Raw genomic sequence first — 20,803 nt, 5'->3', positions numbered from 1 at the left:
AGGAATTTTCTGCAGCCCTCAAATTATTTTCATAACTCTCCTCTGCACCTTTTCCAGTTTTTCAGCATCGTTTTTATAGTGTGGACGCGCCAGACCTGGACCCACTATTCCAGTATCAGTCTCACCAAGGCCTTAGACAGGGGAAAAATCACCTCCCAGCTCCTACTCAGGAAAAGTGACTTTGGACATTTGCTTTCGTTGTCTCCAGCAGCTCTGCCACCCTGTGCTGAGAGGTGATGGCAATTCACTTGCTAAGCATTGGTGGGCCGGGTCACCACTTGGGAGACCTCACGGGAAAGTTCCAGCATGAAAAAACGCAGCACGTGTTGTTGACTCAGCAGGAGATGGTGGGGGACGGGGACGGGGGGAGGAGTGCTAGAAGGTGCTGTGCTGCTGGAAATGGAGGGGCTCAGTCACTAGGGGGGGCTCTCCTCTCTGAGTCAGTATAGTCACCAGGGTCTCTGCATAACACTAGGGGGTGCTACGCTGCATGAGGTGATGCTTAAAGTCGCCATCCATTGAAATGAGGCTGTTAAAATCCCATTGTCCTATTCGTAGGAGTTGGGACATTTGTCCCAGCCAGATTTCAATTTCAGCTGCTTCTCTAAATTCCTCCTGTGATTCCAGCTGGATGCAGAATTCTTTCTTCATGTCTTTCCCTAAACTGCTGTGTAGCTTTGCTCTGCACTAAACAGCTGCTGTGCTCCACCCCAGAGGTGGCTGCATTTTACCAATGGGTGAAATTGACCGTTCCTTTGGGAAAAGCTAGATTCTGTGTTGCATCTCCCAACGATTGCATGGAAGGTGCAAGCCCACTTTAACCCATGTAACCATGACAACAGCATCTCCAGAACCATATAATTATGGTCTCCATAATTGTGAGATCAAAGCCGTGGTCCATGTTACCGTGACACTGCAGTCTCTGTTACCATGACGTCGCAGTCTGTTGCTGGGACAACAACTCAGTAACCCTGACACTGCAGTTTCCCCTCCAGAATATCGATGAGTCGCAAGAGTCATTGTCTCACTTTGTATCAGTAACCAAAGCTTGCTAATAATATTATGATGTCACTTTTCTAGCGCCCCCCTCTGGTGACCAAAGGAGCATCACTGGCAGGCCCCAGAGAGAGCCTTGTTCAACAGCCTGGGCCAGAGGGGAGGTCACCGTAACCAAGGGGCAGCTGAGGGAAATTAAGGGGGGAATGGAGCTATTTCTCCCAGGGAAGATGAAAGGGTTAAAGGCTCCAAAAAAAAAAAAAAAGGAATCTTGTAAAGATGCAGAATCCTTCCTTGAGAGCAACAGCAAAATGGGAGGAGGATTTTGTGGTCAGGAGGCCAGAGCCAAGGCCTGGGTTTCAGAGCTGATCCAAGCATTGGAGGCTCTTGGATAGCATGAAATGTTAAGAGGCAGCATAATCTAATAGACTCAGCGTGAGATTTTTTGAGCCATGCACTCCTGGCCTCTTTCCTTGGCTATGGGAGAGATCATCTCTAATGGTCAGAGCAGAGGACTGGGAGTCAGGACTCCTGGGTTCTCATCCCAGCTCTGCCGCTGCCTCCCCGTGTGACCTGGGGCAAGTCACCTCCCCTGTCTGTGCCTCAGTTTCCTCCAAGTTCAAAACAGGGGGTGATCTGGCTTACCATTGTGAGGTATAACGTGTTAACATTCATCAGTTTCTTTGGAGCTGTTGGGTGGGATTCACCTCTCGGTTCCACACAGGGCTGAGAGCCAATCCTGGCCCGTCCATGCTCGCGTGTTACGTGCACGTCACTGACTCACGTGACCCTGTCCCTCCGCTGAAGGCGAACTCATACTGTCGCGATTCATCCGAGCGCAGCCACCATCTGAGCAAAGACCATTTGCCGCTGCTGGTTCCATCAAGCTTATAACATGAGCTTCCCATGTTGGCATGAAGCATGCTTCAGAGCAACAGAACCCCCCTCCAGACCCCCGAGGTGCGGTGCCCCCGGCCATCTTGGGCGCCTTCCTAGTGCCGCAACCCTGAGAGTGGCTGGGGGGACGGGGTGTTGTTAAGCATGCCCAGAGCATGTCAGATGCCACCCTTAGCGTGCTGAGGAGCATAGGAGCATTTACCGGGGCAATCTCCGTAGCGATGAGCTAAGTATACATGTGTGGGATGGTGGGTGGCGTGTGTCTGAGAAGGACAGCAGCCACATATCGCAGCTTCAAGACTGAAAACTCCCATCACCTACAATACTTCTTTAGCCTGAAAAGTTTGGGTCTAACCTGCCAAATTCTCCATCGGTTTATGCCCCTGTAAACGGAGGTAGAACGTGACCCAGAGGGCGCGAATCCACATCCCAGCCCTTGACTGGCAGGTGTTTCTACCCGGATGGTGGCAAATCTGAGCTACCAGGAGCGAGTCCCCAAAAAATGGCCTTACCTTTAAGGGAATCAGGGGTGGGTCCCACTACCAGATAACAGGGTTGGGCTTGGTTGCTGTGGAGTTAGAGGGACACCTAGTGGCCACTCTGAGGCAGGATCTGTCAAACCAGCACTAGGGCCCAGATCCTCATGGGCGTTGGATGTGGGCCTCGCTGAGCTGCCCGGTGGGCGCCTGGCACGGCTCCCAGCTGTACGCTGACGCGGCTGGGGCCGTGAGTGACTTACGTGCTGGAGGAGATCTGCTCTGATTTTCATTTCCTTTTTGCATGAGCTTTCTAGCGAGCTTTGTGGGTAACCATTGACCTTTGGGCCAGGGCGGGACACCTGCTAAAGGCTGCACTGTTCCTTAGGGGCCGAAGGAAGGAGGGGAAGGGTCTTCGGTCCACCTCCACCCCTCAAACTGTCCCTTGGGCCCTGCACCCTTGAGTCTCCCCTCCTGGCTGGGCTAGGAGAGTGGGGCGCACAGTGCGGCCCAGGCCAGGCACCATCCCATACAGCGAGGGGATGGGGGGTCAGGGAGGCTGCTCCTGGAGCAGGAGCAGGAGGCCTGATTCCCACATTGCTGGTCCAGCTCCATCCTGCCCCCATGGCAACCCAGGGGCCCAGCCAAGAGATGCTGAACTGATCAGTGTTCCTTACCCATCATGTGGCCTAAAGGTTAGAGCAGAGGGGACTGGCAGTCCAGATTCCTGGATTCAATATCCAGCTCTGGGAGGGGAGCGGGGTGTAGTGGTTAGAGCAGGGACTGGGAGACAGGACTCCTGGGTTTTTTTCCTGTCTCTGTCTCAGTGTGTGACCTTGGGTGAGTCTCTTCCCCTCTCTGTCTCCATCTCCCCATCACTAAAATCCTTCCATACCCCCAGGGGAGCTCTGGCGGCCGGAGCTTGTGACCCCAGCAGGCATCACTCTGAGACGAGCCAGGAGCAGAAGTGGTGAATGAGCAAGGGCCACTTCTACTGTTGTTCCTCTGCCCTGAATGGTTTTAAGGACAGTTAGCAATAGTGACTGGACATGTAGTCCTTAGCCTTCAGAGCCAACGGGGAGATGAACAGGGACTTGGCAGCCAGCTCCGTTTCCCTCAGGCCCAGGTGCTGGATCCCACTAATCACCAGTGGGGGGCAGGGGGGGGAATAAGGGATTCTCCCAAAGCCAACAGCATGGCTGCGTAGCTGCTACTATGTAGCAACCAAGATCCTCCTACTTCCCCCCCACGCAGCGGGTCGGGGCTGGAGCTCTGTGAATTTGAGGCTCTTCTGCCATGCTCTGCCCTCCCGCCCCCCGGCATTATTTAATGCCCCTTGGGCCAGCTGAGGGGGGTCATCAAATCCCGCCTGTCTGCAGGCTCAGCCAGTTCTCCCTGCTGCTTCCCCCGCAGCTGAGCCTGTTGGGTGCTCTCCTTTGGGTGCTCTGACTTCGGCACTCCCCAGCGGCGGGGGGGCTAGGCCAGAGGTACAGCATGCCAGCCCCGGGGCTGCGGAGGGAGGGCCCATCCCAAAGCATCTCCCTGGCGATCAGCAGGCTTTGGATCAGGCCCCAGAGGGGCAGGGGGGACTAGGTAGATCCGAACAGTGACACTGCAGCTTTTAACAGCGGCCCAAGGCACGGCTGGGACACAGGGGGGCTGGAGCCTGCTCTGTTGCAGCATGCACAGGAGTGGGGGCTGGGGAGGGGGGGCTGCTCCTGCCCACACTGCTTTCATCCTCCGCTGCTCACTCCATGCGTCCCGCTCCCCCTCCGTCCTCTGGGGCCGCTGCCTGCCCCTGCTTGGCTTGGGTGCTGGGAGCACACACGGCTGCAGGATGGAAGAAGCCCCCATCCGTAACTGACTGATAACCGAGTCTCTTCTCCCCTCCCCTGCCCACCCCTCACTCCCTGCCCTTCCTGGTGTCCTCCCGCCCCCCTCCCAAGCCCCCTTCTTTGCCTTTATATTTATTTTCTTCTCTCTCTCTTTCCCTTTCTGTGTGCACCGTCTTGTCTGGCTCTGGCAGAGGAGGAAGGTGCGACCCCGAGGAAATAATCTCAGTGTATGTACCGTGGTGGGGGCTTTCCAGTGCCACTCACTCCACGCCCACAATCCCCCGCTCGCCTCTAGCCGGTCTCCCTCCCTTCCTTGATCTGTCCCCACACACATCTAGCTAGCCTGTCTGTCTCTCCATCCATCCCTTTCCCTTCTCCACGTCTCTCGCTCTGATCTCCATCCTCTTCTGTCTGCCACGTCCGTTTCATTGCATACCACCTAGATTAGTGGCCCTGGCAGTGGGCTGCATTCCTCTCTCTTTCATCACAGCCAACGACAGCTACGTAGGCAGCCCCAAGGCTCCAGGAGGGGGCAGCCTTTCGGGAACTGCTCTGTGTTGATTTCACCTCCTCTCTAGCTGCCTCTGTCCCTGGCTTTTGCTCCATCCCCCTCTGAGGGCTCCCTTGTCATCTCTCCCCTGCTGGGGTCCAGCTCCTCTCATCACAGGTCGGAAGGGGATGGCGAAGGAGTGGTCTGCGAGACCTGACCCTGCTGGATGCTGGTCGCCATCAGCTCCCATTGTCTGATCTACGCTGCCCTTCTCCACCCTGCTCTCTGCTACTGTCCTGCTGGGAGCCAGGCCCCTTTCCCGTCAGGGGTCTCCTCCCCTCCCTCCATCCTGGGCTTCTTCCACAGCTGTCACCTCCTCTCTTCCCTCCGCCTTATCCTGGGGCCAGGTGACTCCATGACCTCCCTTGGGGATCCTTCCAAACTGCCCTTGGCCCCATGTGCTCGGGGGGAGGAAGCGCAGTCGAATGGCAAGAGGAGCAGGCACCCGGAACCTGGGTCTACTCCCAGCTCTGGAGGAAAGCACGTGCTGGGCTAGAGAACAGATGGTGTCAGCTCCCGGCTGGTCTGCACCCGGAGTTACTCCACAATCGCTCTCGCTCACCCCCTGCCTTAATCCAAATGAACTTTCCAGTGTAGCTAATGTGTTTGAAGCCTCATCCGTCCACCCTTTCCCTCAGCTGGTCTCCCTACAGAAATTGACTGGCATCCCTAGCTGGGCGCTCTCTTGGAAAGTCACTTCCATTTCAGACGGGAATATCCACACCGGGGGCGGGGGGTGCTGTGGTATTCCAGGATACGTCGTGGCAGAAATGGCTGCTTTAGTCTGCTCTAGCTGTGCCAGGAAATCTCCCCCCCTGAAGACAAGGCTGAAAGATGTGAAGTCAAACACATTGTATTAAACCACAGCAACCTCTAGCAAGCTGCCAGAGACTGGTGTGGACAGAAGAGAACACTCCTGGAACCACATTAGCTGGCTGAACTGTCGCTAAGGGGACGTCTACACTGCAGCCACGGGCTGCGACTGTGGATCCTGGAGCCATGAAGCTGCAATTGCCCAGGTCTCAGTGCAGGCTGGAGCTCTGGGTAATTACTTGGGCAGCCAGCCTGCGCTGGAGCGACCCCTGGAGTACCCAGGCGAGCTAGATTACCGCTAGCTCAGGTCTGGCCATGTGAGCTGCGGCATGCCCCAGGATTGCAGGGTAGACATGTCCGTAGCCAGCTCTCCACGCAGTGTTTGTCCTGTGGTACCCATCTCCACTAGGGAGGGGTTTTTTACCAATATACTGATACAACTCCTAGTGTGGATGCAGGTTTACGGGCATAAAGGTGCCTTAAACCTGTATAAAGGTGTCGTAACCCAGTAGAGCGAATTCCTCTTCCTGAAAGGGAATAGCTGTACGAGTAAGCGGGGCTGGTAGTAAGCTATACCCCTACATCACTGCGTCCACACTCGGGTTTTATGGCTTTAACCAACCCAGTGTAGCTAAACCAGGACAACTAGTGTAGGCTATGGCGAAGGCTACAGTACAGATTTCTGCCTGCCGGGGGTGCGAAGAGGGGGGTTCCCAGATCAACACAGCTGTGCTGGCAGAATCCCCTTGCACAAATATTGGCAAATCTGCTTTCACTGGGCTAGCTTGTTTCGCTCGCTGGGGCTGGGATAAGCCACAGTGGGGAAGGCACAGGGTTGCGTGTATAAGGGGCGCTTTGCGGGTACAGGGTCCTGGTCTAGCTACACCCGTACATACTTGGTCTCAACACCCCATGCCCCCAGGCTGACCGTGACCAGCTGGCGCATTTGGCAGGTCAGCCTGCCCTGCTGTTTCCAACCACGTCAGTTTAAAGGGGTTTGCTAACACCCTGAGTCTACACAGTGTGTTCTCATTCACAGTTCCTCTCGGGGTGTCACGTATCCCAGGGCAAAGGGGCTGAGAGTCTGTGTTATTCTGTGGATTGTGGTGGGGCCTGTGAGCCCCAGGCATGGTCCACACCCCCACAGCGCCAGGCACTGTACATTATTTATTAGGTGTATTACGGTAGCGCCCACAAGCCCTAGTCATGAACCAAGACCTAATTGTGCTGGGCCTGTATGTTTCTTAGTAGGTGTATTATGGTAGTGGTCAGAAGCCCCCGTTATGGCCGAGGTCCCCACTGTCCCTGGGCTGTACAGACACAGAACAGAAAGACGGGCCCTGCCCCAAGGCTCTTGCAATCTCTTGTGGCTCCAGGGAGGTGCAGCCTAGGGGGGAGGAGGCAAAACTGGCTTCCACCATCTCTGTGTCCTCCCAACCAGGGGTGGAAAGCCCCCCCCCGCGGGGCATGTGGTGGGGGAGTTCTCCCCGGGGGGCTGTGGGGCTTTGCCAGCTGCCGGAGCAGTGCGTGCAAGGCAGGCGTGAAATGCTCCGGAGTGGGAGTGTTCTCTACCCAGAGGTCAATAACACACAAAGTGCAGGCGACAGGGAGACAGGCAGCTAGTGTTTAAAAGAGAGGGGGTGGGAGCCAGGACACCTGGGGTCTGTGCCTGGTGCTGGGAGGAGAGGAGAGTCCAGTGGTTAGGGCAGGGGCTGAGCGCCAGGACTCCTGGGTTCTGTTCCTGTCTCTAAGAGGTGAGTGGGGTCTTGTGGTTAGAGCAGGGGGCTGGGAGTCAGGACTCCTGGGTTCCATTCCAGCTCTGGAAGAAGGAGTGGGGTTTCTTGGCTAGATCAGGGGGACTAGAACTCATGACTCCTGGATTCTACTCCTAGCTCACTCACTGTGCCTCAGTTTACCCTCCAGTAACTGTGATCTCTCTCCCAGGGGGTGTTTGTGAGGCTTAATTAGTGCTAGGAAGGGGCCTCCCAGTCTGCTGTATATGCTTCTGCACCACAGCAGGGAGAGGCAGCCAGAGCTCCTCCATGGGGCAGTCCGGTTTGTGGTCCCATAGCTCTTTTGAATGGAAATAGCCATCCTGGTTGTGTGTGGGAAGAGGGGAAGGGGCAGCGGGGACTGGGCAGGGGAGGCGTCAGTGCTGGGATTCTCCTTCCCATGCTGTAGCACTGATCCCCCCCTACTCTCCCCCAGGTTTGAACAGATCGACCCTGGGATTGCTGTACAATGTGCCTGATTCTCAGCTCCCTGCTCTAAGGACATGGTTCTTCCCCATCGTATCCCTGAGCTGCAGGGGCCCATCACCTGACCAGCTCCATCTAGCATTGCTGGAGGGTCTTTGGGTGTAGATGATAAGGCCTCCTGGGTGTCTCTGGAGGCACTTCGCCTGTAGACGCCACTGGCGATGGTGTCTCCTGGGTGTACCTGGAAGCTCTTCGCCTGTAGATGCCACTGGCGATGGTGTCTCCTGGGTGTACCTGGAAGCTCTTCGCCTGTAGATGCCACTGGCGATGGTGTCTCCTGGGTGTACCTGGAAGCTCTTCGCCTGTAGATGCCACTGGCGATGGTGTGTCTCTGGAGGCACTTCACCCATAGATCCTGCTGCTGTGGGGAGGGGCACAGCTGATACTCCCAGGAGGGTTGTGGTCGAGGTCAGTTCAACATCCCCTCTGGGTGGTGGAGCCCCCCGGACATACTGGAGGCCACCGAGTCCCTTGATGCTACCTCTGCTTGGGCCCCTCAGCTGGACGGCCATGGTGGCCTCACCAGGGGAGAGGAACAGGATGGCTCCCGGTTGGTGGGAATGTGGTATTTTTGTGGGCTGTGCTTCCCAGGCTCTCCAGGTGGCCACAAACCATCTCACCGGCCTGAGCCATTGCAGACAGCAAAGGCCTTTGACTGGGCTCCCTGCGGGCCTGCCCATGGCATTTACAGCAACCTCCATCCCAGCCATAGACAGGACAGGATCGTCCCACGGGAAGGAACCCAAGTAGCAGGAGACACAATCCCTCAGTTCGCCTGGCTATGGAGAGTGGCACCTAGACTGGGAAACCTAATGAGCCATAGCAGGCTGAGAAGAACAGAATATCTAATGGTTAAAGCTTAATTGGGAGCCAGGCTTCCTGGGTTCTCTGTCTGACTTAAGTGTGGTGTAGTGGTTAGATCACAGGATTCCTGGGTTCCATTTCCAGCTCTACCACAGATTTGCTGTTGGTTTTTGGGTGAGTCATCGCTTTTCCCTGTGCCTCAGTTTCCCCCTCCATACAATGAGGAAAACAGTCCTTACCAACAGGGCGGGTTGGGGGCGTGTCTGTGAGGTTTAATTCACGAGTGGTAATTTGAGATCTTCAACGTAAGAGAAAACCAAACTCTTATCTCACCCAGCCCCGCAATGCTGATCAGATCACCCCCCTGCCAGGCCCTGCTGCTGGGGGCAGCATAGACTCCAGGGAGCTGTGCTGCATTGGTTCCCCAACCCCCCAAATAACCTCATGCAGGAGAGGATTCACAGAGGTAATGAGCCCATAGCACCAGTATGACAGGATCCTAGAACTGAGAGCTGCTAGCTCCCCAGCTGAGGTCCCCAATACCAAGCGGCGAAGAGCCCCAGGAATTGGGACCCTGGGGTCATAGGTCCCTCTCTGAGATCCACAACTAGCACCAGAACCCAGAAGGCTCATGGGTGGGTCCATCCTGCAGGAAGGGACAACCCACTGATCCACCTGGGAGAGGAGCCAAGTCGAGCCCCGCACAGTACATGACACTGAGGGGTGGGTGTGGCCATCACAGGCCAGGGGCCCAGGGAGGGGGCATTCCTGAGCCTGGCAAAGCAGCCCCTCAATCTCCAGGGCCCCATGGCGGTGAGGCCCCCTCACTTCCCGCAGCCCATCCATCCCACCTATGAGGACTTTCGAAGATGTGTTCATAGAGTCGTAGATGCCAAGGCCAGAAGGGACCATTGTGATCATCCAGTCGGACCCCCAGGATAACTCAGGCTGAAGAATTCATAGAGCGGTGCTTTTAGAAACACATCCAGTTCTAATTTCAAAAATTCTCAGGGATGGAGAAGCCACCATGACCCTTGGTGAATTCTTCCAGTGAGTAATTACTCTCACCATGACAAATGAATGCCTTGTTGCCAGTCTGAATTTTCCTAGCTTCAACTTCCAGCCATTGGATCGTGTTAGACCTTCCTCGACTAGGTCTGGGGGCCTGGATTAGGGCCCAGTCCTGCAAGGTGCTGAGCTCAGTGGGAACGGAGGGTACTCTTCTGGAGTACTGTGTCCAGTTTTGGGCCCCACACTACAAGAAGGATGTGGAAAAATTGGAAAGCGTCCAGCGGAGGGCAACAAAAATGGTTAGGGGTCTGGAACACATGATTTACTAGGAGAGGCTGAGGGAACTGGGATTGTTTCGTCTGCGGAAGAGAAGAATGAGGGGGGATTTGATAGCTGCTTCCAACTACCTGAAAGGGGGTTCCAAAGAGGATGGATCTAGACTGTTCCCAGTGGTAGCAGATGACAGAACGAGGAGCAATGGTCTCAAGTTGCAGTGGGGGAGGTTTAGGTTGGATATTAGGAAAAACTTTTTCACTAGGAGGGTGGTGAAGCACTGGAATGGGTTACCTAGGGAGATGGTGGAATCTCCATCCTTAGAAGTTTTTAAGGTCAGGCTTGACAAAGCCCTGGCTGGGATGATTTAGTTGGGGATCGGTCCTGCTTTGAGCAGGGGGTTGGACTAGATGGCCTCCTGACGTCCCTTCCAACCCTGATATTCTGTGATTCAGCCTCCCTTAGGATGAGGGAGAACCAGTGGTGCAATGTCATAGGTCCACGGGTGGACAGATGGCTCCATAGACCTTTGAGTGGAAGGATAGATCTCTGCAGGTCTCTGTGGTTCCTTAGCTCCAGGGATGGAGAGAGAGTGACGAAGACATGAGGGTGGAGGGACAGACAGATGCATAGATAGTTTCAATAGGATTAGTCGGCATTTGTTTGTAACGCCATCCCTGTACCCCTCCCCCTTCCCGCAGGCTTCCCCGTCCCCCTGCAGTGCCGCATAAATCTATGGGTCTGGGTCTGTCGTTTCCTTTGCAGACGATCACGGACACCAGCCCCATGAAGCGCTCGGCTTCCATGCTGGGCCACTCGCGCTCCAAAGGCATCCGGCTGGACGACTACTCCTTGGAGAGGGTCGTTCCCGAGGAGAACCAGCGGCATCATGAGCGGCGGAGGGAATGGAGCCACCGGGCCTCGGAGCGCTCGCTCAGCCGCTACGCGGACGGGGGCACAGGTGGTGCGGCTGTTGGGGGGGATGCCCGGTCTGTAGGCTGTGTTAGTCCCACTCTGCTCTTGCCATGGAGGGAGTCAGACTAGCCCGAGCATGTGAGCTGGTGCCCTCGAGTGGCCGTGGACTGCAGAAGCAAAGTCCATGGAGTTACCCAGTGCAACCTGGGTGTGAGTGAGATCAGGAGCCATATCCGCAGCCAGTGTAAATCAGCTGGTGCTGCTGAAACGGGAAAAGCTCCATATCTCATTTCCCAACACACACACACCCCCCCGAGCCAGCCAGTCCTGCTCTATATCCGCTTCGCCAGCTGCCCTGAGGTTGGGGTTAGGGGAGTCTGGCTTGGAGCTCACTGGCTGGTTGAGAGGCCCAGTTCATTGAAGCACATGGAGACCCTTGGATAAAGAAGGGCTGGTTAATTGGGGTGACTATACGGGTTCTTATTTCTGGCCAGACCAGCACTAGGGAACAGCAGAAATCTCCCAAGACACCTGGGCCCCTGGCCATTCCTGACCAGTTCAGCGCACACAAGTGCTTCCGCTACCTTCTGAATAGTCATCGAGGTCCCAAGGGCTTGTCTACACCTAAAACACTGCCCTTGAGCACCCCACTGCGTGCTGCCCCCTCCTGTTAACTGCCTGTCCTACTACGCCCCCCACCCTCCCGCCTCTTTCAGTGGGCAAGTGGCAAACCTTTTTGCAGTCGTTTTACCGGGGTCAGAGTCTGTGATCTCTGTTACTTTGATGTAAATCCAGAGTAAGCTCCGTTGGGCCTGATCTCTGTTACACTGGTGTAAATCTGGAGTAAATGCCATTGGGTCTGCTATCTGCTACGCTGATGTAAATCCAGAGTAAACACCACTGAAATCAGATTTTGTTTATATGGGCTGATTCTCCTCTCACTTACACCAGTTATATACCAGGGTCAGCCCATTGACCTCCCTGGAGTCACTTCTGATTTACACCAGTATGAGTAAGCCCTAGGTACTGAGATATCATACCATTGCGCATGGTGCGAATGTCCAGGTAGTAACAGGCCACCGGACTCTAGTGCGATTGCACGCCACGTGCCACAGGACTGTTGTGTTTCCTGTCCACAGATGCTAACTGGATTGATGGCAAACTGTCTTCCGGAACGTAATAATCTCTGCCTCCCCCTCTCCCTCCACGGCAGGGCTGGGCACGGACCTGAGCATGACCACGCCATCGGGCGACCTACCTCCCAAAGAAAGAGACCAGGAGCGAGGACGGCCCAAGGACCGGAAGCATCACCACCATCACCACCATCACCGGCATCCCCACCCCTCCTCCGACAAGGAGCGCTATTCGCAGGAGAGACACGAGCACAGCCGGCCCCGCTCCAGAGACAGGCGCTGGTCCAGATCCCCCAGCGAGGGCCGTGAGCACATGCCCCACAGGCAGGTGGGTCTGGCTTTCCACTCCCCCCTTCACCTCTAGGGATGGGCACAGGGGTGGGGAGTGGGGGTGAAGCAAAGCCAGCCTGGAGCTCCCCGCTCCTTGGGGAGCAAGTTCCAGTTGTCCAGCAGGCTGAGCAAACATTGCTGGATCTCAGCAAGGGTGGAGCAGAGCAGGTTGGAGGCCCGAACCGACCCAGACATCTGTCACAGGTGCTGATCCCAACCCAAGCTCTGGAGCTTGGGGCAGATCCAGCAAGGGCTGGTTCTCTGGGATCTGGGAGCCAGAGTGGAGGAGCTGCTCTATCTCACTTGGCCTCTGGATCTAAAAGCCCAAACCTCCCAGGCAGCCACAGACTCATAGGGCCTAATTCTCAGCTACACAAATGCCCCTTCACACTAACCACTAGAGGGGGGCAATGAGCCAGAATTAGCCACACCCCCTGGATGGGGAAGCTCCGCCCACACATCAAAGGGCTGCACAGATTCCGTTTCCCTGTACAGGCCACCACTTTGTAACCCCGCCTGTGGCGGGGCCGTCAGGGGGGATCAGACCAGTGGCCTCTTCATCTAGAAAGCAGGAGTCCCTGCTGCCTGGTCTAAAGGACCAGAGACTGTGGTGGGGACAAAGAGTGCGGGGAAGTTATGGGTCCGTCCTGTGGATGAGGGCGTCGTCATGAGCATTTACTGGGGGAACAGGAGCCCAGCCAGACACTGCATCCCCTTGTCCCCGACTGGAGGGGAATCCCACAATATCAGCCCCACTGAAATAACGCCCCAGCCAGCCAATCCCTGAGTGGCAGTCCTGGAGGGGGGGGGCTGTCCCCAGTCACAGACAGACTGAGTGACTCCCAGATCCAGAGCGCCAGAGGAAGGCATGGCCCAGAAGGGCTTTCCCCCTTATTCGCCCCCAGCAGCTGATGGACCCAAAGATCCCGTCCCCTCTCCGCCACCTGCTTCCTTAGAGCCAGGGGAAGAGCAGTGAGTCTAACAAACTGCCCCGGGGAGCTCCTTAGGCTGGAGTGAGATCGACAGGAGCACCAGGGGTCCATGTGTCATTGGAGTGGTGTGGGAAATGGGGAAAGGGCCCAGGGGATGCTAGGAGGATCAGAGCCAGAGTAAGCTTCACTCCTGTCCACACACACACCCCTCCCCAACTCTCCAAAGGAAGTGGGGGAGACTGCTGGAGGTGGAAAAGCTCCTCCTGGCAGCTGGAGTACCCAGTTTTCAGATTTAGGGCCCGGCACTGGGGCACTCAGCGCAGTTGGGGCAGTTCAGCCACCAGAGGGTGCTCTGAAAAACGCGGGCAATAACCCAGGGTAAAACCATGGGCTGCCCATCGCAGCTCTGGGCAAGAGTCACAGCTGGGGATTTAAAGGGACCATCAGGTAAAACTGCCAAGAGTCGGAAGTCAGTGGGCCCCATTCTGAGCTCACTTACACACCAGGGTAAATCCACTGAAGTGGGTGGAGTGACTCCAGATTTACACTGGCATAGCCAAGAGCAAAACCTAGCCTCCCGCGGCCTCCTGCTTGTGCACCATGGGGTGAAACACTGCAATCCCGAGTGGGGGCATTTTCCCTTCCCCTCACCCTTGCTGCGACGCCGACATGAGGATCAGAACTGGGCCCCGCTCATTTACATCCATCTAACTGCACCCCCTCACCTGATTGACACCGGGATGAGCGAAAGAGGGATAGGACGATGTAGCTGAGCCATGTGCCCCCCACACCCCTGTGTTCTTGGCTGTGACTCATGCTGCCACCACCAGCTGGGCGGGGGGTTGGGAGGCTGCTCAGGGTGGGGGGGCCTTGAGGAGGGGCTGCCTGTCACTTGGACAATGACAACTGCTTTGAACTCTCTTCAAGCCCTTTATTTCGGTTATTTTCACCCCTCACTCCCCTCTCCCCAAGCCATTGGTCTTCCCCGCTTGTTTCTCGGGAGCACCATGCTGACAGGCCTTGAGTCCCATCTTTATTTCTGTGTCCATTGTGTTTGGCTTGGCTGTCACGGCAAGGGGCAGGCACAGGTAAGATGGTTGGTGAGCAGAGACCCAAAAACCACCGGCCATCCAGTGTCTGTGGTGTGAACCCTTTGTTGCTAATGCTGGTGGCCACTGGTGCCTCTGGGGTTTGTGACTCTGGAAAGTTTGGAATGAAGCTGCTCCTAAACCAGATCCACATGCCTGGCCCACGCACACGGAGCTCCAGGCCATGCCGGGCCCACACGCACGGAGCTACGGGCCCATGCGTGACACACCCAGGGCTATGGACAGAGATGTCACACACACGGAGCTCCAGGCCCATGCCTGGCATACGCACACGGAGCTACGGGCCCATGTCTGGCCCACGCACACGGAGCTACGGGCCCATGCGTGACACACCCAGGGCTATGGACAGAGATGTCACACACACGGAGCTCCAGGCCCATGCCGGGCCCACACACACGGAGCTACGGGCCCATGCCTGGCCCACGCACACGGAGCTCCAGGCCCATGCCGGGCCCACACGCACGGAGCTCCGGGCCCATGCCGGGCACACACACACAGAGCTCCAGGCCCATGCCGGGCCCACACGCACGGAGCTCCGGGCCCATGTCTGGCCCACGCACACAGAGCTCCGGGCCCATGCCTGGCCCACGCACACGGAGCTCCAGGCCCATGCCGGGCCCACGCACACGGAGCTCCAGGCCCATGCCGGGCCCACGCACACGGAGCTCCAGGCCATGGCTGGCCCACGCACACGGAGCTCCAGGCCCATGCGTGACACACCCAGGGCTATGGACAGAGATGTCACACACAGGGAGCTCCAGGAACACACGTGGCACATGCATAGCTATGGGCACCTGTGTGGCACATGACCAGAGTCACAGGCACACACAGGATACCTGCTCACAGGCACACACCTGACACCCCCCTAGATGTGGGAACACAGGTAGTGCACCTGCACCCACACGCATGGCATATATGTACAGCTGGGCACATACATAGCATATGCAGATATGGGTACGGCACATGTGTGTCATCCATCCATCCAGTGGGCACGCTCAGGGCACACTCATGCAGACGCATAGCCATGCGGGACACACACCTGGCAGACACTGACACGTGCATGGCACGGCAGAGAGCACACGGATATTCAGGCACATGTGTGGGACACGCAAGTGCAAACACGGGCACAGACGGCATCCGCATAGACCTGGGAACATACATGGCATGTGTAAGTGCGGGTGGATACGCAGCACACAGACAGTTCAGCCCCATCACATTATCTCTGCTGAGAGCTAACACAGGGCCCCCAGGCTCTGTCTGTTCCCCAGGCCCCTGTGAGAGCCCTCGAGCACTGTGGAGCTGCAGTGGGCCGAGGAGAATCAGACCCCAGGCGCCTTGCTGGATCAAGGCATCCGGCCTGCTTCTTTTTTCCGATCCAGGGCACTTGTATAGAGGCATCTGACCATAGGGGCTAGCCAGAGAGAGCCAGATACAGCACTTCCCCAGGGGCTAGCCTGCGTATGAACCCTTGCCCCCTAGCGGATTATTGGAGCAGCTGAGCTGTGTGTCACCTCCCCTATATGGTTGAGGGGGGAGTCTCCTTTAGGAGCCTGGCTTTTGGAGCAGGAGGACCCGTGCTCTGCCCTCCTTAGAGCTGAAAAATGTGGAACAACCTCAGAGGAAATCCTGGATCTGCTCAGAGCTGCCTGTCTCTACTCACACACGGAACATCACAAAGGAGCTTCGCCACCATTGCTTACGCCCACTCTCCTGGGTCAACGCCTACTGACCTGCTGTAGCGTTTCCAGGTAACCTCTCATTCTGAGCGGAGTGGAGGCAGTGGGGTTCAGGCTAACTCACTGCTTTCCTGTCCCATCCCCTTGGTTTGGGGATCCTCTCCAGAGAAATCCTGCTGGAAGCTGTTTCCATCTGTCAAAGGTGCCCTGGCAGATCTGGTGGCCATTGATGCAGGACTCGTGGGTCGTCAGGGTTCTGATAGGTGTAAACCCAGACTGACTCCAGGGGAGTGAGATGGGTGTGAGTCCACCCTGGTCACACTGAGAATGGACCTGGTCCTGAGGAGGCCAGTGTGAAGCAGACAGAGGTTCTCGTTGGGGAGACATTCCTACCCACTTCCTAGGATGAGAACTAGCCAGGGATCAAATCTTTTAAGAACCAGAGCAGCCCGGAAGTCACATTTTGCCAGAGCTGGAGGGACCACGAACGTCCAGAGTCTGTCGAGCTTGGAGCTAAACCTAGAGCCTGTGTTTTTCATGTGGTTCTCTGACTTTGTTGACCACAGCTAGACCTGGGACAACCAACCAAGGGCTTCCCATCAATCTTCAACAGCTTCCCACGTGTTTGCCCTGCATTGCTTTGGCCACGACCTCTGCACGTGTCAGGCTTTTGTGTCCAATCCACTGTTGCAGACAAGCTAATTCTACAGCCTGTTGCCAGATTCCTTTCCCCAGCTGAGCTGGATTTCCAGCTGTTTCTCCTGCTCTTCGCACTTCCCCCAAATACATGCTCAGTCCGGCAAGGCCTGTCAGGCACAGGACCGCTCCTCTTTTCCCCAGTGCAGACGAGGGCAGCCCATTCCTAAACCAGGATGGAGCTTGCCCCACTAGTCTGAGACAGTTGGAGAGACACAAACCGGATTTGAGCAGGAGAGGACTCACCCTGAATGAGTCACTCTGCCTGGTGGAGCAGCAAGACTGTGGTGGCCTGAGCAGAGCCTGTAAGAGGGCACCAGTGTCTCGTCCACTGGACTGTCCTTCTCTCTCGCCTTCTAGAGGGTGTCAGAGAGGCCCAAGCATTGGCAACGTGGCAGGTCCGGATCCCAGCTTCCCCAAAGGCTGGCAGGATCCGCCCGTGCGAGAGCGGGAGAGGATCTGTGTGGGAAGCACGAAGAGTGGAGAAATTCAGGACAACTCGGAGCCGCCCCTTTGCCCTTTCTTCTTTGCTGTTGCTCAGCCAAACCCCTCACCCACACGCCTTTGCCTTGCGGAAGCCAGTCGAGCCAGGCCAGTGGGGCACGAACAGGTGATAACAACATCCGCACCGAGGCCACGTCTACACGCGCAGCGGCCTGGGTGGAGCTGCATTTCTGCAGCACGTCTGGTGACGACGCACTGTGCCGACAGGAGAGCACACAAAACCCACCTCTACGTGTGGCAGAAACGATGCCCCCTTCCCCCCGCCGACAGAGCACGCTCGGGGGGTAGAATAGTCACACCCCTGAGCAAGCGAAGCTGTGCCGACCTAGGCTGTAGTGTAGACATAGCTTCAGGTTCCAGAGGGTGAAGGATGTATAAAAGATAAAGGCCCTTCTGCTTCAGGGCATGAGCCAATCACCGCCTGACTGCTGGGGCCAGCAAAGGATGTCCTCCTGGGCAGGTGATTCCATTGTCGGCTACTGGCCCTCCTCCCGCGGCTCCGATTCTGGGGACGTCACCTCACTCTGCAGCGGGTAAGTACCCTGGTCCGTGGACCTTCCAGCCAACAGCAGACACCCACCAGCAAGCAGCTCTCACTCGCGAAGCCCTGCGGCTGTAGGCAAGCCGCACACACTGGCTCTCCCAATGGGGTCCGCTCTGTTCCAAACTTCTCCAGACCCAGTGCTCTCCCCTCCTCTTTCCTTGCCGGACGCCCCCTCGCCCTTTCCACCCCAGTTTCCCCACCCCACCCTCCCTCACCCCTATTTTTTTTCAACTCCAGCTGTTTATTTTCTTTTGAGTTCCTTTTGGAATCACCTTTGGTAACGCACAGAACAATTCATGCTCTGCAGGCCCTGCGGGTTTTCTCTCTCTCTCTCTCTCTCTCTCTCTCTCTCTCTCTCTCTCTCTCTCTCTCTCTCTCTCTCTCTCTCTCTCTCTCTCTCTCTCTCTCTCTCGCTTGCTTTTAACCCTTTCCTCTCTTGCTTTCGAAGCGTGTGAGTAATTTTTAGAAGTTTTCTGCTACTTTTTAAAAACCCCAAAACTTACAAAAACTCCATTTCTCATTTCTCTTCTCACTTTTTTTCCCCCTTCTTTTGTTTGTTTTCTCTTTTGGTTTCTTTTCTTCTCCTCCGTTGGTCTCTCGATCCCCCTCTTCCCGTCCTCCCTTCCGTGGCTGTTGCTTTTTCTTCTCCCCCCCTCCATTATTTCCCCCCCTTCTTTGGTTCCTTCACCCCCAAATCCCCTACCTTCTTTTCTCGTCCTCGTTTCTGTGTCACCTTCCCTGCCCCTCCCAACCCCCCTTCCCTTTCTGTCTCTTCTTGGTTAATTTTCCTTGTATATTTTCTTTTTGATTTCCTTTGTTTCAATTTTCATGTAGGGCAGTAGTCCCGTAAGTGGCAGTCCAGTCCTTTCAACATCCGGCACCAGTACCCCAAGGCGAGGACGCCGCCAGCTCCCACAGACCCCTCCGACACCCCGGCCACACGTGTCCTATTCCCCTGTGGTCCGTAAGGTCATCAGTGCAGGCCCCCAGCAGCAGCCGCAGTCAGTGCATCACCCCAGCAGGATATCCACCCCTGCGCCGAGACGATACCCCTCGCTCCCCGCCGACCCCCAGGTGGCGGAGCGGCCCGGCAGATCGCCCGCCATGGAGAGACACACGGTCCCGCCGCGGAACGATTCGCCCCGAGCCTACCGCCACGCCAGCAGCCGGTGGTCGGTACCCCACGTCTCCGAGCCGCACCCGGGACCCCGTCGTGGCGGTTATTACCGGAGTCCGGACTCCGCCGCACCCCCCCAGCAAGGAAGCCTTCTCCTACGAGACCACGCACGTCAGCAGCTCAGGGCGTTTGCCCAGGACTTCCCGGGCGGGAGGCGGCTCTTCACCCTCCAGGCCTGGGCGGCGACTTCCTAACGGATATTACCACTCCCATGGAGCAGCCAAGCCACGCTCCCGCCAAGGACTGCATGAACCCTCTAGCGAAACTGACGAAGATGACTGCTGCTAACCTGGAAGCGGTTTGACACACACACGCACACTTGCAACACACACACACACTGGACAGAGACGACATTACCAGATGGGTGGGGGGGCGGGGGGAGGAAAAGAACATGGAAATCACAACAATCTGCCCTATGGGGAGGTGTCTGAGAGAGAGTGCTCAAATTGCAGAGAGGGAAGTAACTTTGGTTGGAGGGGTTTTCTCGGGGTGGGGTGGGGGACAGGGTTTTGGGATGGGGGAGGACAAGGGATCTAGGGACCAGAGCATGTTTATCTTTTACAGATCAAGTTGTGTGTGGTGGTTCGGGGGGGGGGGGGGGGAACCACCCAGTTCTTCAGAATCTAAAGAGGATTTTAAAAAAATGGGAGAAGAGACTACAATCCATGCAAAATGCCCTCAGGTAGCCTCTCCCACATGCAGCATCTGTCTGTGGCCCTGAGACAGCAGACCAGTTTTCCTCGGGTGCTTGGCATGGCAGGGTGGGGAGGGGGGGGATGTGCTTGGATGTGACCCTCCACCCTCAACAAAGAAGTTTTGACAAAAATTCCACACCAGAAATAACAACAGCAACAAATCTCGACAAAAAAAAAATGTATCAGTAAAAAGGAGGGGGGAAAAAGACAAAAGTATTTTTTTCTGAACTTCTATTGATGAGTTTTATCATCTCGACTTACCTGGTTAACTTCAAAACAAGTAAAGTTTGTGGCCTGCCATTTTGAAGGACACGCACGTGCACAACCCCGACACACACACACACACACACACACAAAGGAGTGCTTGCTGGTTATACCAAACCCTAATTATTACTGCCTGCAGAGATAAACAAACAGAAACCCCCCCACACACAAAAATGAGAAATAAACAAATACAACTAAACAGAAAGAAAAAAGACAAAAATAATAATTGGGGGGTGGAGGGGAAAGCATTTTTCTTCCGACATTTTGGTCCTGCTTGAAACTAACAAAACAAAAAACCCGAAAACGAAAAAAGAAAAAAAAAGTCCTTGGCTTCTTTTCCTTTTTCCTACTTTGTTTGAGAAAAAAAATTAAAAGAAAAACACCCCCGTGGGATTGGGACTGTGAAATATTGCATGAGAAAACTACAAAAAAAAAAAAACGTTAAAAGAAACAAATGAGAAAAAACACACACAAAAACCCTAAAAAAATTAAAAAAAGGAATTTTTGATTGAAATGTTCTCAGTTCTTGGTGTGAAATGCTCTGAGAGTTTGCTCTCTCCCTAGAACATGCAGTGACATAGCTCTTCCTCCCCCCGGCTGAAGGGTCCAACCTGGGGGGGTCTCACCTCCAGATTGTTCAGCCACATCTCATCTTTCAATCTAGCAAGAAAGGCTGCAGCTGTTACAGTGAAGAAAATCTTGAAAATCTGACCCCTACTGTGAGCCTGAGTCTGCTGAGAGCCTGAACCGACGGCCCAGAGCGGGGAACTGTCCTGCTTATGTCATAGGTGGTTGACTCAGATACCAACAATGATAACTTGAAATGTCAGTAGTGTTAACTCTTTCGCTGCCCATCAAATCCCTGAGTAAAAGTGCAGGAGGATCGCGCTGGGACGATCAACACAATATGTTCTT

At 55.7% G+C, this 20,803-nt stretch overlaps 1 protein-coding gene across 1 annotated transcript in view; it reads left to right on the top strand.

The window, feature by feature from the left end:
- CACNA1A (calcium voltage-gated channel subunit alpha1 A) overlaps positions 1-20,402 on the top strand; it is a 195,829-nt gene extending 175,427 nt beyond the window's left edge. Inside the window, 5 exon segments of the mRNA XM_073319217.1 lie at positions 4,396-4,431; positions 10,679-10,874; positions 12,042-12,289; positions 18,587-19,000; positions 19,002-20,402. Coding sequence (XP_073175318.1) covers positions 4,396-4,431; positions 10,679-10,874; positions 12,042-12,289; positions 18,587-19,000; positions 19,002-19,217 — 1,110 coding nt within the window. The 3' untranslated portion in view covers positions 19,218-20,402.
- The last annotated feature ends 401 nt before the right edge of the window (positions 20,403-20,803 follow it).

Source organism: Lepidochelys kempii, chromosome 20 (assembly GCF_965140265.1).
Source record: "Lepidochelys kempii isolate rLepKem1 chromosome 20, rLepKem1.hap2, whole genome shotgun sequence".
Lineage (NCBI taxonomy): Eukaryota > Metazoa > Chordata > Testudines > Cheloniidae > Lepidochelys > Lepidochelys kempii.
This window is presented reverse-complemented; position numbering and strand designations above follow the sequence as displayed.